Raw genomic sequence first — 20,507 nt, 5'->3', positions numbered from 1 at the left:
TTGGAATATGGAATGTATATGGAATATATAACTTCTGTTTTAACGTCTGGTATGACTGCTGTTGTTCTATAATTACAGCATGCAATGAGCTTATAGTTCGAAGAATACTTGTGAAATAGTGGAAACTTGTTACCCTGTTAAAAGCAAAATTCAAATGAGCTAATATTTTTCCCATTTCTCTTATTTGCAGGAGACAGCTGTGATCACTGGATGCATTATAGTGATGCCACAAAAACCAGAAGTGGATGGGCCAAAGAATTATTAAATGAATTCAAAAGCAATGTTGAATTGCTTAAGCAGGCTGTGAAAGATCAGGTCATAGATTCTCCTCCCAAATCACCACCTGCTGTATCTCCTCAGAACCTACAAACAGGTATTTTCTTTACATCCCTAATTCTCTACTTCCATGAAATATTGAAACTATGGAAAAAAAGACTGTTCTTTTCAATGATTCCATCACTATTCTTTCTTACAGGCAAGGAACAGATACCGAAGGGAACATCTAGGGCTTCCTCTGTATCTTCCCAACAACCAAAGGGCAAACTGATGTCTAGTCCTATAGTGGTTAGACTTGCAGACTTCAATATATATCAGGTACATTTCTTTAAGTTAGTAAAACTGGGGCAACTCCACCCTTACTGTTATATAACTGTGGTTTTTAAGGGACACTATGAAGCCCATTGAAATTAATGAGACTTTGCATTCATTATTGGGGTAGACCTTTATGCTTCTGCTTTGTTAAAATTGTGATCCTATCACAATTAAGTGTTGGATCTAAGTTCTATTGTTCTCCAAATAATGAATTTGGAATTCAAACTCAATCTTTTTATTGTACTGTCTTATGTGCCTAATATTTTAATATGTGGTTTTGTATATTATACTTTTCTTATTGTTATATTTTTCAAAGTACATTAAAAACTCCTAAGAGATTTTATTAAGTTTTTAAAATCTTTTTCCAGCCACTCCCTTTCCAGTGACATTTTGAGCAGACACTTTTACCATTTCCATCCCCCTCCCCTTTGTAAGAATGAGTAGTTTTAGTTGCTGGTTGTGGTCCAGATTGACTGTTCTGAGGCAAGTGAAATAGAGAAGGAGTGTGTCTCCATTAGGCAGAATTGCAGTGATATGTGAGGATCTAGTCTTAAATTTCAGGTCCCAACAAAAATGTGTCCTTTAGTATGTGTCTTTTGTCACTGTGATTCTGCTTGCTGTTTTTCCAATTTCCGACAGTTTCCTGCTATATCACTATTGGTGTTGTGGGAGATAGCAGATTGCTGCTGGGAGCCTTCATCTGGGTCTGAAGTGGTTTTATACTATTGTTTTGTACTGTTCATGTTTCCATTTGCCTTCTGCTCGTCTCCTCCTCTCTACACAAACACATTTTCAGTTTTTAAATTGTCGATATTTCTATGCAATTTCCTAAAAACTATTTTTCTAAATAGATCATTTTACTTGAATTTTTGTGTCTGTTAATGTAGATATGTTTGCCTCTTGAAAACAGCTACATAAAGTGAAGCAGGCTTATAAAGGTCGTGTATTTATTGTTTCCAGGGAAATTCTAGTAGACATCATCATATATTCAAATTAATACATTGGGTAATTTCAGACTAACAGTTTGACCTACTAACTGTTGAATGGAAAAGTTTTGTTTTGTCAACATGCTTTTTAAACTAGGATGGATTCAATGAAATTTATTCCAATGCTGATTTCTTATTTGTTTGATAATTTACATTGTAAGGAAACAGAAATGGAGATTACTCTTCCATAGCATCTTGATTCTCCTGTGAAGCAGATCTTCAGGCATATCCAAGCATACACCCCTCTGCCAGGTGCATGCTGAACACCTTGCTTCACACACAGTTTGAGAGTCAGCCAGTGTACTGGGATTTGTTCTTATAACAATACAAGAACTACCTAAAATGTGTAATAAACTTATCTAGCTTATCTAATCCTTATCTAGACCAGACTGTATGGAAATACACTCCATCCAAACATGAATGCTTAAACAGGAGCTGTAGTATTTGCAATAAAAAAATCAGATCATTCTAGTCTTCTGCTGGATACCTTTGAAAGTGACCCGCTGCCTCTTGCCTTGTATGAAGGAAGGGGACCTGGTACCTTTAAAAGAGTTTTCTTGTGAAACTCTTCTATGTGAGTCATTTCTGCTTCAAGCAGTTAAGTGTTCATCAGCACTTTGTGTTGTACTTTGTGTTGTGTTGTTCAGGGGCCTACATCCAAGAGCAGTGGAATATTACCTTACTAGGACAGTACCATGCAACTAAAAATGCTTAATCATTCATAAAAATGTAATGTGTTAATGAAATTATCTTTTATCATTTGCAGGTTTCAACAGCAGACCAGTGTCGTTCTTCCCCTAAAGCTCTGATCTCTTGCAATAAAAAGTCACTTTATCTTCCACCAGAAATGCCAGCTATTCATTTTGAATTCACTGAATATTACTACCCAGATGGAAAGGACTTTCCTAGTAAGAATTTTTTTTTTTACTGACATAAAATAAATGCATAATTTTTGTGTGTTACTTTCACCTTTGTAAAGCTTAAAGCTTGGAAATAGGTAATGACTTTCTAAAATGGATAAAGCACATGACTGCTCCATTTCCACAGTGCTTGCTCCTGCAAACTCCTAATAATACTTTTTTTTATAAACATGGTTGTTCAGTCTGAAAACACTTGCAGCATTTTTACTGGCACATGAATTATTCATTCTCCAACATACACAAATTGTTTCTGCAATTTCACTATCTGACGACATAAAAGAACCCATATTGCAACAATACCTAAAATGCAATGAAGAGCTGCTGGAGTTATTTGTAGGAGTGTGTTCTGTGGTTTGCTTTATTTTATATACAGAAATGTTAGTAGATTTCTTGGGGATGGAACTTGAGGACAGCAAATTTCCATGGTTTTTCCTTTCCTCTGTAATGAGAATATTCTCCCCATTTCTTCAGACTTAATTCTATTCTTAGTTTTTTTACAACTCAAAATTTCAGTTACTTTCTTGGAGTGAGAGAAAAACACATCACTTCAGGTATCCCCTAACAATTAATTCTTCCTTGAGACTAAAGGATTGAGTTTCTGTTCTTTCTCTGATGAAAAGTACTGGTGAAAATGTAAGTTTGCAATTGTTTAAAGCCCAAAGAAAACCCAACCCATAAACATTTTACTTATTCTCATGGTTTCGTTTTCTTTTCTCTTTTAGTTCCATGTCCAAATTTGTATGGCCAGCTGAATGCTTTACAGTTCACTCTGGATCAGAGAAGTATTCTTTGGCTAAACCAGTTTGTCTTAGATTTGAAACAGAGTCTTATTCAGTTCATGGCCATGTACAAGTTAAATGACAATTCAAAATCAGATGAACATGTTGATGTGAGAGTGGATGGACTAATGTTGAAGGTATGCTGTCATTGAGTAGAGGTTTTGTGGTTCCTTGGAAGACTATTTCTTCTCTTATTCTCTTACCTAAATGAATGAAAAAACGCTTCTCTAAAAAACTCTGCAGAATATGATTGTTTGAAGACAGACATCTTGTTTCCTGTACTCCTTCATCTGTGTCCTGGTATTTTGGTTTGGGTATTTTGGTTTTGTATTGAAGACCTGAGTGGGAATACTAACAAGTTATTTCCCTGTGGTCAGCGAACTTGACATAGCAGAGCTAAAAAGAAACTGAGCACTAAAGTAAAAAAAAGTGAAAAATTAATATTTGTGCTCTATATTAATGCAAGGGCCCTACTTTGTTCATCTGGTTGTATTATATCAAAGCTCGTTTGTCTTGTTGGTGAATGCTCTAGAGTAAAGAAAACAGTTAATCTGAAGGTTTATTTCCTTCTTCAAATCCCATTCTCACCATTTTCTGTTTCGTGCTCACTGTTGGTGCAGTTCAGGTAAATGAGTTCTCTGTATGCTTATTCCAGAGGAGTGGTGCTTGTTAATGCAGCTGAACATCAAATTTTTGCTTCCCTTGTCTTCTCCTCTTTTGTAAAAAAGGATTATCAAGCAGATAAATTTCCCAGCCATCCCCTCTTTGTATTGGGTGTTTCACTGTATGATTTCCAAGGTTCAGAGGTGAACAAAATGAGTCTCTTCAGTGCTGCCCACAGGAGAGGTTTCAAGGGCTCTAAAAAGTCAGCATATGGAGAGATGGTTATCTTTCTAAGCTCTTGCTACCTTCTTAATGGAACTTTACAAGGATGTGGTTTATACTGTGTAGAAACAGTTATTAAGAGCAAACAACTGGAAATCTGCAAATATAGATTAATCTGATATTGAATTATTATATGGGATATCCTACTAAACGACGAGAGGATAGAAGTATTCTTACATCCCTTAAACCTTGATTCATATTAATTATGTCACCCTGTATTAACAGCATTATTTTTATTCAAGCAAATGATGAATTGATGTTTACATATCATATGGTTAATTATTTTATTTAGTTATTTTTTCTGAGTTCTTGTATTTAAATGAAGAAGCTTCATTACCCCCATCTTTATGTCTTTAGGGGTGATTTTTTTTTACTCCTACTTTCTAGATTCAGAATGGAGATATTATGATAGAAGGTAGTGTCACTGATAATAGCAAAACTAGAGTGGCCAAGGTTCATGTTAACAATTTAAAATTCAGGATTTGGCATAAAATAAGTTTACTTTAAAATGTGCACTGAAAATTTGCAAGTTAATTACAGTGTGCTGAACAATTTGTTCTTCTTTAGGAGTTGAAGTATATTATTATTTTCCTGGTGAAACAAATGTATTATAATTATCAGATAATTGTCAAAAATACCTGCTCTATATTTTGCAATGTTAAGAATATTAGCTGCATTGGCACATCTGACTGTTTGCTTGTATCTTAAAAAAGAAATAAAATACTGTAGTGCTTGGTATGGTGAAAACCCCTATCTGACATGCCAGATTGAACTCCAAATTATGATTCCCTGTTTTTCAAAGCTGTAAATTTTGGAAACACTTTAAGAAACGTTCTACCAAGCTACTTGAGTTGAGTAAATGAGCCACTTCAGCCTAATATAGCTGAACTAAATTTAAGAGCTTCAGATAAGAAAAGCCTGAGACTCTTATGTTTTTGTACAAATATTGATGCCACATCATATGAGAGAGAATATAAATCATAGTCTGTGAGCCCGACTTATCCCTGTTTCACTGTACTTGATTTCTCATAAAACTATAATTATATTTCTTGGTATCAGCTGTCATGGCTATTATTTTGTTTCTTTAATTGTATACCTTCTTAATCTACATATTTTTAACGAGAGAAAATGTATTTCTCCCTTGCAGATCATCATCCCATATGAAAACAAACCTGAAATTCATAAAGATCAACCTCGTGCACTTTCCATTCAAAGTTCAGAGATGATTGCTACGAATACCAGATGTTCACCAAACTGCAGACACTCTGATCTAGAAGCTTTGTTTCAGAACTTCAAGGACTCTGAATTTTTCAGTAGAAATTTCACCACTTTCCCTAAGTCCCCCCAAAATTTTAATCTTTTACATCCAATCTTCCAGAGACATGCTCATGAACAAGATACCAAAATGCATGATATTTATAAAGGTTATATCATTCCAGAATTGAATAAATATGCATTAAAGACATCTGCAGCTACTGATGTTTGGGCCATGCATTTTCCCCAGTTTTGGATAGATTACGAAGGAGCAAAAAGTGGGAAAGGTCGGCCAATAAGCTTTGTGGACTCTTTCCCGCTTTCACTTTGGATTTGCCAGCCAATAAGATTTGCAAAGTCACAAAAAGAGCTTGTATCCCATAATCAGACAGCCTTGAACATTCCAAAAAGTGAATCTAGTGATCTCTCTAATAGATTGCAACGTAAAAAACTTCTAAAGGAGTATTACAGCAGTGAGACGGAGCCCTCAACCAATGGCATTCAAAAGTCTGAGACTTCAGGAGTGCTTTCTGAAAGCTCTTCCTCTGATGCAGATGTACATGTTCTTGTCCATGTTCAAAAACATGTAAGCGTGCAGATCAATCACTACCAGTATCTTTTTTTGCTGTTTCTCCATGAGTCTCTTGTATTGCTCCTGGAAAACTTAAGGAAGGACGTAGAGGCAGTGACAGGAAAACCTGCAAAGCAAACAGATGTCTGCATTGGGATTCTCCTGAAAAGTGCAGAAGTAGCCTTACTGCTCCATCCTGTGACTCAGGGAAACCCTTGTCAATCTCCTGTTGAGGAAGAAGGAAGTCCTGTGGCATCAGAACTCTCCCCTGTGGGAAATGGGGAAACTCTTACTTCAGAGAGTAAATTAGTTGGTAGTAAGATAGTGGAAGCCAGTATTACTAATTTTGATTATGTAAATGACTGCAAGCCTCTGAATGCTGAAGTTAATAAAGGAATTTTAATAGATCCTCTTTTGTTTAAATCAGACAGTAATACGGATTTTCAGAAAGCAATGTCATTTTCCGATGATGCATCAGATAAAGGTTTGGGAGATACAAGTGAAGGAGGAAGCAGTGGACTTTTTAGTAGAAGTGATTCAGAAGAGGTCTGTGGACCTCTAAGTGAGAAAAGTAGTTTGAATCCTAGGGATTCGGTGTCCATTCTAAATAAGAGAGAAGATTCTACTGAATTTTTCATTGATAAAGAGGATGACAGAAACATATTCTCAAATAAGTTAAATGAGCAGGAAGGCACAACTGAAGGCTGTCCTAACCAAGTCGCTGACTTGGAAACAGAAACTGCCTTAGAATCTGAAGAGCTTGAAATCAACAAAGACAAAGTGGCTTCAGTTAAAATGTTTGCATTCCAGTCTTCTTCAAGGTATAGAAAATTAATACTAAAACAGTTTACCTACTCTTTGAAAATATTTAGAAATCTTGTTGGCCACAGACTTCCAGTACTTTCAGCAGTCAGGAAGGGAACATCTTAAGAGTGATCTCAATGGTCCTTCCAACTCAGGCTGTTCTGTGATTCTGGGTTCTAGTAGATGAAATTTTTTAAAGCATGTAAAAGGTTATGCGGTATCCAGCATTCAGTGAAAGCTAAAATGAAGTGTTAGTTAATTGATTTAAACTATTTACTTTTAGTTTAAGTGTTAGGAAATATGTATTGAGAGAAGTATTGGCATAAATACCTACATGAATATATGTTGTTTCTACATTTACCTTGTCTTATCAAAGGATTATTGAATAATCAGACTTTTTCATTTATATCTTGCTTGGTTTATAGGAATTTTTAATGTAATTTCTATGTATTATTTAATATAAATAATAATTTTCTCATATCTTTATATTTTAAAAGTGCTAAGCCTAAGGAACGCTGCTCATCCAACCTCCCTGCATTCTCTGTTTCTTACAAAAATATGAAGAGAAGTCCATCACAAGTCTCTCTGGATACCATCTCTATTGATAGTATGATGCTAGAGGATCATTTGATAGAGAGTGATGGAAGTGATAGTCAAAGCTTTCTGGAGAAAGGTAAGCAGGTTTCACAAAATATTTTTAAGCAATACATGAAAATGTTGTTTTTTATTAAAGTCATGCTCAAAAGAATTCTAGTCCAGCAAATCCTGGATACTTTACAAGACTATTTCTGTTACCTTCACCAGTAATATCAAGTGTATTCACCATATATAATTTCAAGGGAAAGCAGTACTGTGTGCCACTCAAGCAGCTCTATTTAACTTTAACACTGCTTAATTTTCCTCTCTTAAGGAAAGTAAGAGCATTCAAGTGCTGTGTTGCAAATCTGAATTAGGCAGAAGTTGTTCCTTTCTATGCTTGAAAGCAACTGCTTTGGCTGCAATACTTACAGGATGGAGCCCGAATCTGCTTTACACTTGAAGTGGTAAAGAAGCTTTCATTTTAGAAGTGGATGAAAAAGAAATGAGTTTTCACTAATGCTCACTGTGCTAATTACCTGTCAAATAGGTTTGGTAGTCTCCTTGCAGCTCATCCCTCAAGGACCATTTCCCAAGTATTGACTGTCTAATAGCAGGTATTTGTCCAATTTTTGCTCATCTGTGTATATACTGATGAAATAATTTTCCCATGTCAGGAAAGAGAGTAAGAAGACCTTATTGCTACCTCTTTTCTTATAATTCTAATTTGCATAAGACTGTTTTTTTTCTGTAGGATTTCTCTTCAGTATAGAGCAATAATGAGAAGACTGCTTCACTTGCAAGTCTGTTATATATTTGCATTGTAGGAGTATTCCTGCATGTGCTTATGTGGGAGTATGCCATGAAATACATTTTCCATTTTAAATAACTTTATATGTCTTTTTAGCTTGTTAAACAATATTTAACTGCAGGTCAAGTATCTATGCTTTCCAGTTGTCAAGGAAACACTATCATGACTATGATTGCTCTAATGAAAATATATGTAGCTTACTTCTCTAAACATACAAGCATCTGCTATAAAGGCACTATGCAGTATTTTAGATACACAACTTGGAATTTTTTTTCAGCTGCATCACATTTATATTATTTGATTTGGAAGACTAAAAAATGCCTTCACAAGTTTTTTTAACAGTGCATGTAGAGTGCTGTATTGTTTTTGACACCATATCCTGCTTTACTTTTGATTAGCATCTAGAACTTTGAACTCTCTATAAGAGGAATGGATTTGGAATGGATATTTGTTTAATAAGCCACTCAACTCATATTAAAAAATGAGTTAATGTGCGCATTCACTAACAGACACTGACTTTATTCTTAATGTAGGAGTGATTAAAATTATGCTGTGCTAACTTTTCCTTTTTTCTGATGTGTATTTGGAAGGTATTACAGCCACAAACTATCAAAGCCCATCAGAAAATGTCCACGAAGGAGGCACAGTGATGGAAAATTGTGATGGCTCATCTCCAGATGCCATGAGTGCTGCTTCAGAAAATGCTCATGAGACTAGTGAAGAAATGGTAATGTTATTACCATTAGAATACATGACTCTGTAAATTAAACCTTAAATCACAACTAAAATGTCTTATTTTAGAGGTGATTTTTTGAGTCATTAGAAAAATGAACCCAAAATAGTAGTAATGATGATGGATAGACATCTTCTGAGACCAAAGCTGACTTAAAACTGGCTTCTACTTATTTTTTAAAAATATAGCAACCCAGTAAATAGAGAAAAAGGGCCGACTACTATACTGATAGCCAAAGTTTAGTAGCCTATCCTAGCTTTTTAACCTGGTTTGATTCAGCACTGCAAGTGCTTGGTTGTGCTTATGATATGCATAATGTTGAATGTAGTTGTAGGTAATGTCAGATACCTGAAATTTCAGGTATTCACATAGGTCATGTGCTTCTCTGTCAAAGTAAGGAAACTGTCTCACTTCCATGGCTTTTCTAGCCAGTTCTGAATTGGCAGCAGTACAAGTATCTGTCTTTGGACAGGCTGTTGAGCAATCCATTATGAAGCCAATGTGTACAAAAAGAAAAGAATAAGAAAATGAGAAAACTTTTTGCTTCTCTGTGAGCAAGGGTTTTCAATACAAAGGACTGTTTTCCTTTTGTGATGGAAAAGGTTTGGACATACCTTACAAACAATAATCACTGTAAAATAATTTTATAATCTTATATTATTTTATCTGGGTTTTGTTGACAGATGTCTGTTGTGGTTTTTCAAGTATTTGGTATTAATGGTGAGATTGACTTCAGAGGAGAAGACACAGAAATATGCTTACAGGTGAACCAAGTGATACCAAACCAACTAGGAAATGTTGGTGTTCGACAATATCTGTGCAACAGAACTGTTGGTAAGAATTGACAATTCAGTGTGTTGAAATTGGAGCTGGAAACATTTGTTCTAAGTAAATAAACATGCATACACAGTTTTATGTTAGACTAGCTTTTATGTTAGTTTAGAACTCTGATTTCTTTCTTCATTGCCATACATTAAAAAGGAAGAATAAATGAATGGAACTGTATGTGATCATGTGGGTAAAAAGGTGCATTGCATTGAATTCTGGTCATTAGTTTGCTTTTTTGAAAATGAATTAAGCTGCATTATGGGCTGGTTTTGGCTGGGGTAGAATTAATTGTCTTCATAGTGACTGGTATGGGGCTATGTTCTTGGATTTTGTTTTCTGTATTAAACTGTCTTTGTCTTACACCACAAGTTTTCTGGCTTTTACCCTTGCAGTTCTCTCACTGATCCCACTGGTGGGGGGGGTGAGCAAGAGGCTGTGGGGGGCCTGGCTGCTGAGGGGGTGGAACCACAACACATTGCATTGTGTTACTCTTTTGTGAAGATGGAACTCCTTATGACTCTAATAGTACTTTGCTTTATGTACCTTCCTTTGAAGGAACTTTTTTTTTCCAAGGTCAGTTTCTCTAGATTAAATGACACACACTGTTTAAACAGGCTTATAATATGTGGTTTAGGGAAATTTTAAACACATCCTCTGTCAGGAAATATGAGCTTTAAAGACAGACAACTGTTTTTAGTTTGGTTTGGGTTGGGGTTTTTTGTTTGTTTTGGTTTTTTGGGGGTTTTGTTGCTTGGTTGTTTTTGGTTTTTTTTTAAGCTTAATACAAAGAGTGAAGTTTCATGCCAAGTATTTGCACAGCTAGATGAACTGGTGTCTTGTCAGAGCTGTTCTTGGGCATGAGTACAATATATACACACTTTGCCAGAAAAACTGAGTTCTCATGGATGGGGTGTTTTCCTTGGCATGATGTATTGGTGTGGCAGCTCATGTCACAGTCTGCTTTGCTCCCCTCTGCCAGCCTTCTACATGGATTGCTGGATGTAAGCTCTGTTGCACTATAAGGTTTTTGGGGCAGATCCCTGACTCACCTGCTTCTGGATCAGTTCCTTTCCGAAGAAATAGCTATAGCAGCTGTTGGCTGCCATTGTCTTATTCCAACCTTCTATCTGCATGGCTTTTGTTCAGGAGGTGCTTCAGCTTCAGAGGTGGTACAACCTCTGATCCCCTGGCTAAAGAACCAGTTACTAGTAAGCTGAGCCACTGCCAGCAGCTGCTGCCTGACCAGCTGTTGCATGATGTTGTAGTCAAGCATCTGAAGGCTAGGAGAAGATCCAGCAGGGAAGACTCACAGCTGACCTTCAGTTCATACAGCAGGCAAATTGACTTCTTGTTATCTGCCATATCCTCTGTGAAAGCTGGAGGGAGTAAATAACATGAACATGCCACCTTCCTGCTCTTGTTTGTATCTACAACTGGAGCCTCTGATAATGATAATGCTTCTCAGCTGATAAATGAGAGGCTTGTGCACTGTCTAATTATTTTGTGGATAGAAAGGGTATAACATGATTGGAATCTCCAAATACTTCCACTTCATATCTCTTTCTTTCTCTTTCTGGCAGGTACCTGAATGGGTGAGCCAACAACACTTTTTTTGGTTTTTTATGCATTGCTGGTCACTCCTGTTCTATAATGTACATCATCTTTCCACTGATCTTTTCTCTTCACTGTGATTTCTGTACTGTCAGGAATCTTCTGCTGCTGCTCCCTGTGACCCATATTCATTTCTATTAGAACTAAAAGTGAAAAAGTTTGGAAAAAGCTTGAGAATCAGATCAAAAGAGACTGTTTAAAAGAATTAATAGTAACAAAATACAACTAAAAGAACAGGTGAGCAAATGTGTACAATAATATCCCAATAAAAGCAACCTCCCTCTTCAAAACCTTTTAATAAAACTTTCTCAAGTGCTGCATTAACAATTGAAACCAGTAATCTGAGAAACCATGCAATGCAGTGAATACTTAACTTGTAATTACAGTCTCCAAGATGTTCTAGATGAAAATAACCATTTAAAATCTACTATACTGCTAATACAGTAGATGTAAAAAGGGAAGAATGTGGCTAAAAGCTGGACTAAGTTGAGGGCTAAATGGCAGCTGTGCAATTCCCTGCAGGGCTGGATGCAGGACTGCAACTTTATCTGATGTTGCCTGGCAGCAAAACCAAAAGAAGGAGGGATGGAGTATGGCAGAAGTATTGTGGGAGGGCTGTGCTTTTACGGAGATCTTAGCATGCTGAACCTGCTTGTTAGAAGGCAATAGCAGTTCACAGCAGCTTCTAAATTTTTTAACACATTTTTTACTCCATCTTCTCTTGACTCTGCCCCTTTCAGGTATCTGCAAGATAACTAAAATTGACTCAAGGCTGAGACTGAATGTGTGTTCTTTTCTTCTGCTCTTTTTCTGTACTTTGGATCCTTCCAGCAATGATGCAGGCACTCTTTTCAGGTGCAGAAATACATAGGGCACCTACTGCTTATTTCTTTATCTGTATGTGTGGGAAGTATACGGATCCTTGAGGAAAATGAAGTTTCCCGAACCAGTTGCAGAGATTCATTGAACAGAGTGGTCATTGTTCTTCTGTCTGGAGAGTGTCCCTTCTTCTCCTGGGCTGCTGGTAGTTTATTCACTTTTGTCTGGACTGAGCCTAAAAAGATAGTTGATACTCGCAGTATGGTTTTGGTGGTTGCTTGGTTTTTGGGGGGGGTTTTTGTGGGGAAGGGGAATATGAGATTTAGTACTTCTTAAACATTGGAAAGATGGAAGGATGGAGTAGTGGCTGTCAGTGTTGTGGAAACCTCTATTCTAGAGGTAACAAAGGGAGAGATTCTGGTTCACAGCAGAGGCCGAAGATTGTCATGTACATCTTGTCATTGGTCTTTGTCGGCGCAGATCGGCAGTGTGTCCGTCTACCCTCGCTCTAGTGCCAGTAGATAAGTGCACAAGTCCTGAACTGTGCTGCTGTGCCAGGTCATCCATGACCTGCACACTATACAGGAAGAGGAGCCCAATTATTGTACAAATAGGAAAGCAAATCAATTACATTGTCAGGCTGCTGTAGCTCTAGGCAGTGTCTGTTGCATGATGAATTGACATAATGCGGTTGATTTTTCTTGAGTTTCTTTCTGGAGGTATCTTTCAACTTTCAATGCTTGTTTTTTCTGTTACTGTGATTGTGCTTCTTGTCATAGAGATAATTTCTGTAAGTCAGCCATCATAGTGATGACATGACTTGAGAATCCCATGGGGTAACTATTTTATACAAAAAATGGTTACTGCTCACTGCCCCCCCATCCCTGCAATCTGGTTACCTTAAAGTTTTATCTTAGTTTACTTTAGTTTCGTTTATTATGGTTTCTAGATTTTTTAGGTTGAATGTTGTAATTATCCTTACTGATAAAAGATACTGAAATTAGCAAGAAAGCGCCAGAGTTTTTTAACGTTCAAGTCTATTGCCACTCAAGTAATGCATATGTGGTCATACACTCTATCTTTCTGCATTGCTATTCATGGTTCCTAAGTCAGGAAGTTCAGCTTTTCCAAAAAATACCTGCTCTCCTGAGAAAGTGAAGTGACTTTAATGTTTTTCTGAATTGAAATTTAACAACTCATTGGAAAAGTATGCAAAATAATTGGTTATCCATCCTCAAGGCACCAAGGAAACTTTTTTTGTTTTTTCTGGATGGTGATACTTCTGCATTGTCTTTTCTCTTGTCACAGTGAGGTACTAGCCTTTATATGTACTCTTTAATTTTGTACTTTGAAGTGCTATACATAGAAATTTGCTCTGAAGTTCTGTATTTGCAATACTGCCTTTCATGAATAATAATTCTATGGTACTTTTTGGAAAATCAGTTGGACAATAGAGGCGGAAATAATTACATCATAATTGATTTTCTGTACACTGCAAAATTTTAATGCAAATTTGTTTTCTTTTTGCAACAGGTTCTGACTGTAAATCTGTGGCTGGGCCTGTTAATTCATCACCTGAGATTAGTCTGAGATGGGAAAGCGGGCCTAGTGCTGTTGTACATTCCCTGCTAGCTGTAAAAAATGGGTTTCTTCAGTGTCATGTGGAGAACTTCAGTGCTGAATTTCTAACATCTTCTCTCACAAACATTCAGCATTTTCTAGAAGATGAAACTGTCGCAGAAGTGATGCCTATGAAGATAAAAGTTTCTAATGCAAGGATTAATTTAAAAGTATGTTAACAATGAGATACTTGGCTGCTCCAAAAAAAATTGTGTTCTTGTTTCTTTGATGATAAACTACTAATCTGGATACAGTTAACTTCAAAGAAACTGCTATCATACTCTGAAAGGTCTTTAGATAACAATAAAACAATTTAAAAATCCATAGATTTGGTTAGCTCTGTGGTATGCCTGGAGGGGAATTTTCTGCATGAACAAGCTATTTGTATGAATTAATATTTTATACTTTTCCCCCCTCTCACAAATCTTTCTTGTAGAGTAACAGTGTCTGGGAATTTTATATGTAAGGTTCTAGAGGCACAATGTGGGTTTTTCTGGTTGGGCTTTTATGCTTAGCAGAGGATATGGTTTTCTAATTACAAACTGGGGATTTTAAAGGCTATTTCTCTCTCCTAGTTGGAGGGTAGTTCTTGCAATGAAAGTTCTGTACAAAATAAGGAGAAAGGTTATAGAATTCCAGTACAAACCACTTGAACACAACCCAAATTTCATGTTCTTCTAGAAACAGATACTGAACAGTGCAAACATTTTTTCAGCACTATGTCTTAAAATAGTAACATTATTTTAAAGTCAAGTCAAGTCTCAAGTGCTCAAGTCTCCTAGGGGACTTTCAGACATTTAAAGAAGATGGATGAGTTCTGTGCTGCACAACCACTGAATATAAAGATAAGGACACTTTTTTGAGAGGTGTAGAACAACAGAAAAACTAACAAACAAACATAAAGACAATTACTGCATTGCTTTGGACAGTAATAGTCACCCATACAAACTTTGAACAAGTTGAGGATTGGAAGAGCAGCTCCAGTTCTACATCTGGGGCTAAGGTCTTGATTCTGCCAAGATCATTATTGACTGGAAAGGCAGTTGTCTTGTGTTCTGCTCAAAATGCATCAGTGTTCCTTCCCTCAGTGATACAGCCCTTCCATCCCCTGAGGATCTTTGGGCACTCTTAGAGTTGTTCCTCCTCTACAGGATTAGCACGAGCATTTTCTGTAAGAGCTGTGAATCTGTTCCTCAGATTTCAGTGGATCACAAACATGAATGCCCAAATGCAAATAGCAAAACCTTTACACATAGCCACTAGGATTGTGCTGGTTTATTGGCAAGAAGACAGACTTAAACAAAATGTTCTTCAGAAAGCAGCTGCTGGGGATGGGGAATGTACAATAATAAACTGGCAACAAGATTCTACTTGGCAGCAAAAGCACCAAAGTGCTCACTCGGCAGTGCACACAAGTCATGGTGAAGTTACTCATGATGGTTGACAAACTGCAGATTTGACATAGAGATGATTCATTTCTGTAGAGTTGTTGGGTATTATAAAGTGAGAAGAAATGGTTCTAATGTGTGCTGCATTGCCTATTTAATGCAGTATGTTCTTTTATTTCTTCTGCATGAGACATCATGCAGTGTGTTTCATGACAGAGGAAGAATTTGAGAAAGATTATTTTATGTTTGCATTTTCTGCTGCAATCTCAATGCTGCTTCAAGAAGCTTTGGAAGCTATATCTCAACAGCTTTCTTGGTACACATTTAATGCTGATATATATAGTTTCTGATTATACTGGCTTCGTTATTCTGTTTGACAGGGATAATGAACTATAAAGACTTCCTGGGGAAACCCCAAAGAAGTAATTTGTGAAGTTTCTCTTCTGTTAAACACAGTAGTATAACTAAACTGCAGCTGGTGTCATCCCAAACTAAATTCTGAAGAGACAAAATCTGCTCAAGAATGATAGTTATACCCATTCAATCTTAAAATAGTTCAAGGGAAAATCAGACACTATATAGCACAGGCTTCTTATCTGTGACTCAGCTCCTGAGCTAACAAATGTCTTGAGTTGGGGTATAATCTTACTGAGATGTCTGTAAAAACACTTTGAAGTATTTTAGTCGGACTATATATTGAGTTCAGCAGACTTACTTCAGAGATAATTTTGAGCCTTTAAAACGATCCCTGGGGGAAAAAAAAGGGAGCCAAAGTTTAGTGGAGATCCCATTACAAAATTCTGCTCTGAAACATTCCCTTTCAAGTTTCAATAAATCCACTTAAATAAACATCCTAATTATCTATTTCGATTTCCTTGTAAACTCCTTTTTTATTATGTGTATTTTTTAGGATGACAGTCCACGCGAAAATGTTAAGGCGTCTGAGCTGGTACCCATAAAACTGCATATTGACATTCTCTGGATAGAAAGAAATGATGATGGCACTTTTCTCATTAGAGGTTTGTATGTTGCTTCACCTTGATATCTCAATTCAATAATCCTGTTGTTTTTTCTTTTGTTTGTACTTGTGACTAATTATGAAAAGGTAACTGGTGATAATTTGTGTAAGCTGTGTTGCCATATGCCATAATTCTAAGTGTAGTCAAAGAAAGGAAGATTACCTTTTTGAATAGTGTATTGGCTGTGATAACCCACCGTTGAATCAATCTGGGAGAAATAAAAAATATGCTTATAATATCATCAGAATATGTTTCATCAGTGCATGCCACTTCATCATGATAAGTTTAGGGTTCCTTTGTTGCTACAAAGCAAACAAAAAAATTGGCTTTTATTTACACATTTCCAAGGTGGTTGCTGTCTTTGTTGTTTTCTGTTGCAGGTAGTAGTAGAAACTACTGTAAAACCATGACCCTGACTTTTTTCCTTGATGTACAACAGTCTGTTTTAACAGGTGTTATATAGTGTACTTCAGTTACAAATGCTAGAAAATTTCTTTAATGGCAAGTAATTAAGGTTATTTTCTAATTTAAAAACTTGATTCTGCAGGTTTATCTCAGTTGTGTTTTTAAATGTAAGCACAGTCTTCAGAGAAATCTGGAGACAGTATATTAATAGCAATATTAATAGTTCTCAAATTTCTAATTATTCAGAGGGCATATTCTGTGGTGATGACACAGGGCGGTATAAAAATGTGGTTATTTTCTCCAGGCTGGAAGTTACATATTGTTTCTTTCTTCCTCAAAAAGGTTATGAGTTTTAATTAAATTTTTATTCTTAAATTTGATTTTGAGAGGCAAATATCAATATACTTAATATTATAAGTATATTTGTTTTAGGTGGGTATAATTTTGTACTGATAAGAATAAAGCTTAAAAAATTTTTGACAAAACCCCTGCACACTATTTCTGTAATGCAGACAATCAAAAAGTAAATGATGTGTCAAAGATGAAGAATTCAAGCAGCACATTGCAGCAAGCAGTGGGATCTGTTGAACACAAAACACAGGACCAAGCCACACAAACTACTTGGGAAACACCCAGACCTTCTAAATCAAGCAGAGATTCATCTGACTTCCTCAAAAATGAGGTATAAAAAGCTCATTTTGACTTCACCTTGCCCTCCTCAAAATTATGTTACAATGATTATTAATCATAATTGTAAGGCTATGTGGGGGTGGGCCTGTGATACACTTTTGTTTAGAAATCTGTTGGAAATGGAAAATATGGTTCATGGACATTATGGTGTGGTTCAGTAACACTGCTTTCTAAATTGTGTAATAATACACTGCACACCTACTCTTTTATGTCAGAGGGAATTTTACAAGGGAGTTTTCTTCTCCCCATCTCCCTCATTCCTGTACAACACAGCTACCAAAGACAAGGGACTTAGCTGTTTGGTCAAATCTGTCCTGATCTATCAGTCATACTCAGATTTTGAATGGATGATGACAGAGCCCACACATTAATTTGGTTGTTTTTCTCACTGGGTAAGAATTTGGTCCTAGAGCTCACAATCTTGGGTCATTTCCATTCCACTCCAGAATGGCAATGGCATAGCTGAAACACTGGCTATCCCTCCCGCCTTTTGAGCTGATTGCATTAACTCTCTCCATGTTCTACACTTACTAAGAATCAGTTGCAATTGACTCAGCCTCAGCAAACCTCCACCTAGCAGTGAATGGGAGCATTTGGTTTTTTTAAAGTTACGGAAATGGAAAAAGTCATCAGTATGGAGTTATACTGATAGCTTTCTTTTCTGACCCTTTCATTTCAGCTTATTGAAGAAAACGAATGTCTCAAACAGGAACTAGCCAAAGCCAAAATGGCTCTTGCTGAGGTCCAAATGGAAAAAGATGCCCTGCTTCATCGCATGAAGAAGATGAATGTTGATCATCAGTAGGACACCGTTCTGTTGGTACAAAGCATCATCATCGTAACTGCAGGTGGTGGTGGCACCTAAAAAGCTGTGTGCAAATCACTTGAAAATGTGGTTATTTTTCTGCTTACAGACAAAGTTTTCTCATTACAAAAAGAAATGGTTGTGAACCAGGTACTCTTCTGAAATTATTAAACATTGTAACTTTTCTCAGCCCATTTTAAACTGAAATGACTTTGGAAAAATCAGTTTATACAATACTTTATTAATTTACTGAGGAAAAAATCATATCATCTACTTTTAATATTATCAAAGGAAATGTTATTTTTAAAATGTTTTCTGAAAAGTGGATGGTTCAGCAATGAAAGAAGGTGCCTGGGTACATAATAGAGTCCATGTACCACGCCTCACTAACAAGGTGTACCTCTTTTTCTAAGGTTATGTTGTTTGATTGTTACCAGAAAATATCTACAGAAGAGGTTACATTTGCACTATGATGATACAGGCTAGATCCTCTAGAATAGTATAGCTACTGAAAATTAAAATACCAGCCCTAAACTGGCCCTCCATTCAGTGTAATTTGCCCCGAGAGGATTTTAATCCTCTGGTGCTATAGAGTTCCATATATCCTTTCCATATGCACTCCTAAAACAAAACAGTAAATGCTGGAGAATTTAAATAAGAGGGCATACTACTGGGCTTTCCTTCTGCTTGAAGGTCTACTGTATCTGTACAGCTGATGTAATTTAGATATTCACAGTTTATTTTTCCTTTCTCTGTGAAGAGGATATAGCCCTGATATAGGATCTGGCCCTTTGTGACAGGTGAGCTTTGAGCCATTTTGCATGCATGTCTGGTTCCTGCACAACTCATCAGACATGCCCAAGGATGTGGTTCAGTGTGTTTAAATAAATAATGTCAGTGCTTGTGAGGGGGGAAAATCCCACTGGGATTCATTAATTGTATATTGCTCTTTTTTTGATAAAAAAGCTGTAGAGAATCACTTAATTACCCAAAGAAATTGTGAGATTACATGAAATGTAATTATACAGTTTAAATTATGGGTGATTTGTACAAGTTGAACAATAATTTTCAGCTAAAAATGGTACAGAGGAATAAGTAAAAAAGCACAACACCGTAAAATAGACACTATAAGAGTGTGCTTCTAAACAATTTAGGAAACAATGTACAAAACCATACATGCCTGTAAGAGATTGTCTTTGCTGGAAGTACAACTGACTGAATAATTTAACTAGTGACCTTGAATCTGACAAATGAAAATCTTTTAATTGCTACCACAATTGTTTCTGCTCCATGGGATCTTGGAGAGAAATTCTGTTTGTAGATAAGCAAATAAATCTCAAAAAGTATTTAGTATCCTGTGGTTTGACTTTGCATACTGAGGTTGTCAAACCAGTTTTAATTAAATTGTTTTCATTAAAACTTTTTGGAGGACACATAATTTGCACTGCTGGAAATTGTTATTGAAAGTGTGTAGATTTTAACCAAGAACTCTGTGGAATAACTGGTTCAGGCACTATTTTAAAGCCTGCCATATGAAACCCTAGTTGAAACTCTTCTTAATTCCCATGGAAATTTTTATTTCATTATTCTGAATTAGATGAAAAAATATACACACAATGTTTCTATCAGAGAAATGAAATATTTATATTTGAAGAGTTATATAAGACAACACAGTATTAAATATGAGTGGTGCAATTTCACATAAATACAATGTCAGATTCAGGGGAGGAATTCTCCTTTGGTTTAACTCTAGTTGGTACTATTAAAGTAATTCTTATTTGGTTTATCCTTGCCAAGATCTAGTTGGAATTATTTTGAAGAAGGAATGTATAGAGTGCTTAGTAGCATGTTGCTAGAATATTACATTGAGAATTATCTAATTTTTAAAAAGAAATAAATAGCAATATCAAATGTCTGGGTTTTTTTTACTGCATAAACTAAAACTTGCTTGTTTTGAGAAAAACTAATTGCAAATCAAATCCAAAATAACAGCCCAAAACAGCCCTTCTCAGGACAATTGTTGAAATTCAGGTCATCACTCCCTAGCACTTTATTGTAACTGGGTATATTTCTACTTCATGGACATTGCACAGTATTGAACATCACCTGTGGACAGTTCAGAGGAGAGGAGTGTGCTTGGTTGTGAGCTTGACAATACTGAGATTGATGGTACGGTGTCATTCTGAAATGTGTTTTGCTATTGAAAAAACTGCAGAGGGAGAGTTAATTTATTATTGTGTGAAAGTACAAAGTTAAAATAAGTTCTAATAGGTTATACTAAACATAGTTATGAAAACCCTCTGAATTGAAAAAGGGGCTTGATTCATCCTCAAGGCTCTGCTGGTGTTCATAACCTCCTAGACAGGAATCTGTATTATTAGTAGAGCCTCTTGCTTTTATTCTGCAAACATA

General features: G+C 36.2%; 1 protein-coding gene across 4 annotated transcripts in view; it reads left to right on the top strand.

Moving 5' to 3' along the window:
* UHRF1BP1L (UHRF1 binding protein 1 like) overlaps positions 1-20,006 on the top strand; it is a 47,380-nt gene extending 27,374 nt beyond the window's left edge. For 3 of the 4 annotated variants that reach the window (XM_038154001.1, XM_038154002.1, XM_038154003.1), the window contains 12 exons: positions 191-373; positions 476-594; positions 2,344-2,485; positions 3,220-3,413; positions 5,309-6,807; positions 7,288-7,463; positions 8,768-8,904; positions 9,594-9,744; positions 13,702-13,958; positions 16,087-16,195; positions 17,113-17,282; positions 17,970-20,006. In XM_038154001.1, the coding sequence (XP_038009929.1) occupies positions 191-373; positions 476-594; positions 2,344-2,485; positions 3,220-3,413; positions 5,309-6,807; positions 7,288-7,463; positions 8,768-8,904; positions 9,594-9,744; positions 13,702-13,958; positions 16,087-16,195; positions 17,113-17,282; positions 17,970-18,095 (3,263 nt within the window). In that variant the 3' untranslated portion in view covers positions 18,096-20,006. Of the gene's footprint in view, positions 1-190; positions 374-475; positions 595-2,343; positions 2,486-3,219; positions 3,414-5,308; positions 6,808-7,287; positions 7,464-8,767; positions 8,905-9,593; positions 9,745-13,701; positions 13,959-16,086; positions 16,196-17,112; positions 17,283-17,969 lie in introns of those variants that run through there. The other variant, XM_038154004.1, reaches the window with a different exon arrangement.
* The last annotated feature ends 501 nt before the right edge of the window (positions 20,007-20,507 follow it).

This window comes from Motacilla alba, chromosome 1A, assembly GCF_015832195.1.
Source record: "Motacilla alba alba isolate MOTALB_02 chromosome 1A, Motacilla_alba_V1.0_pri, whole genome shotgun sequence".
NCBI lineage: Eukaryota > Metazoa > Chordata > Aves > Passeriformes > Motacillidae > Motacilla > Motacilla alba.
Note: the sequence above shows the minus strand (reverse complement) of the source record. Positions and strands in the feature narration are given on the sequence as shown.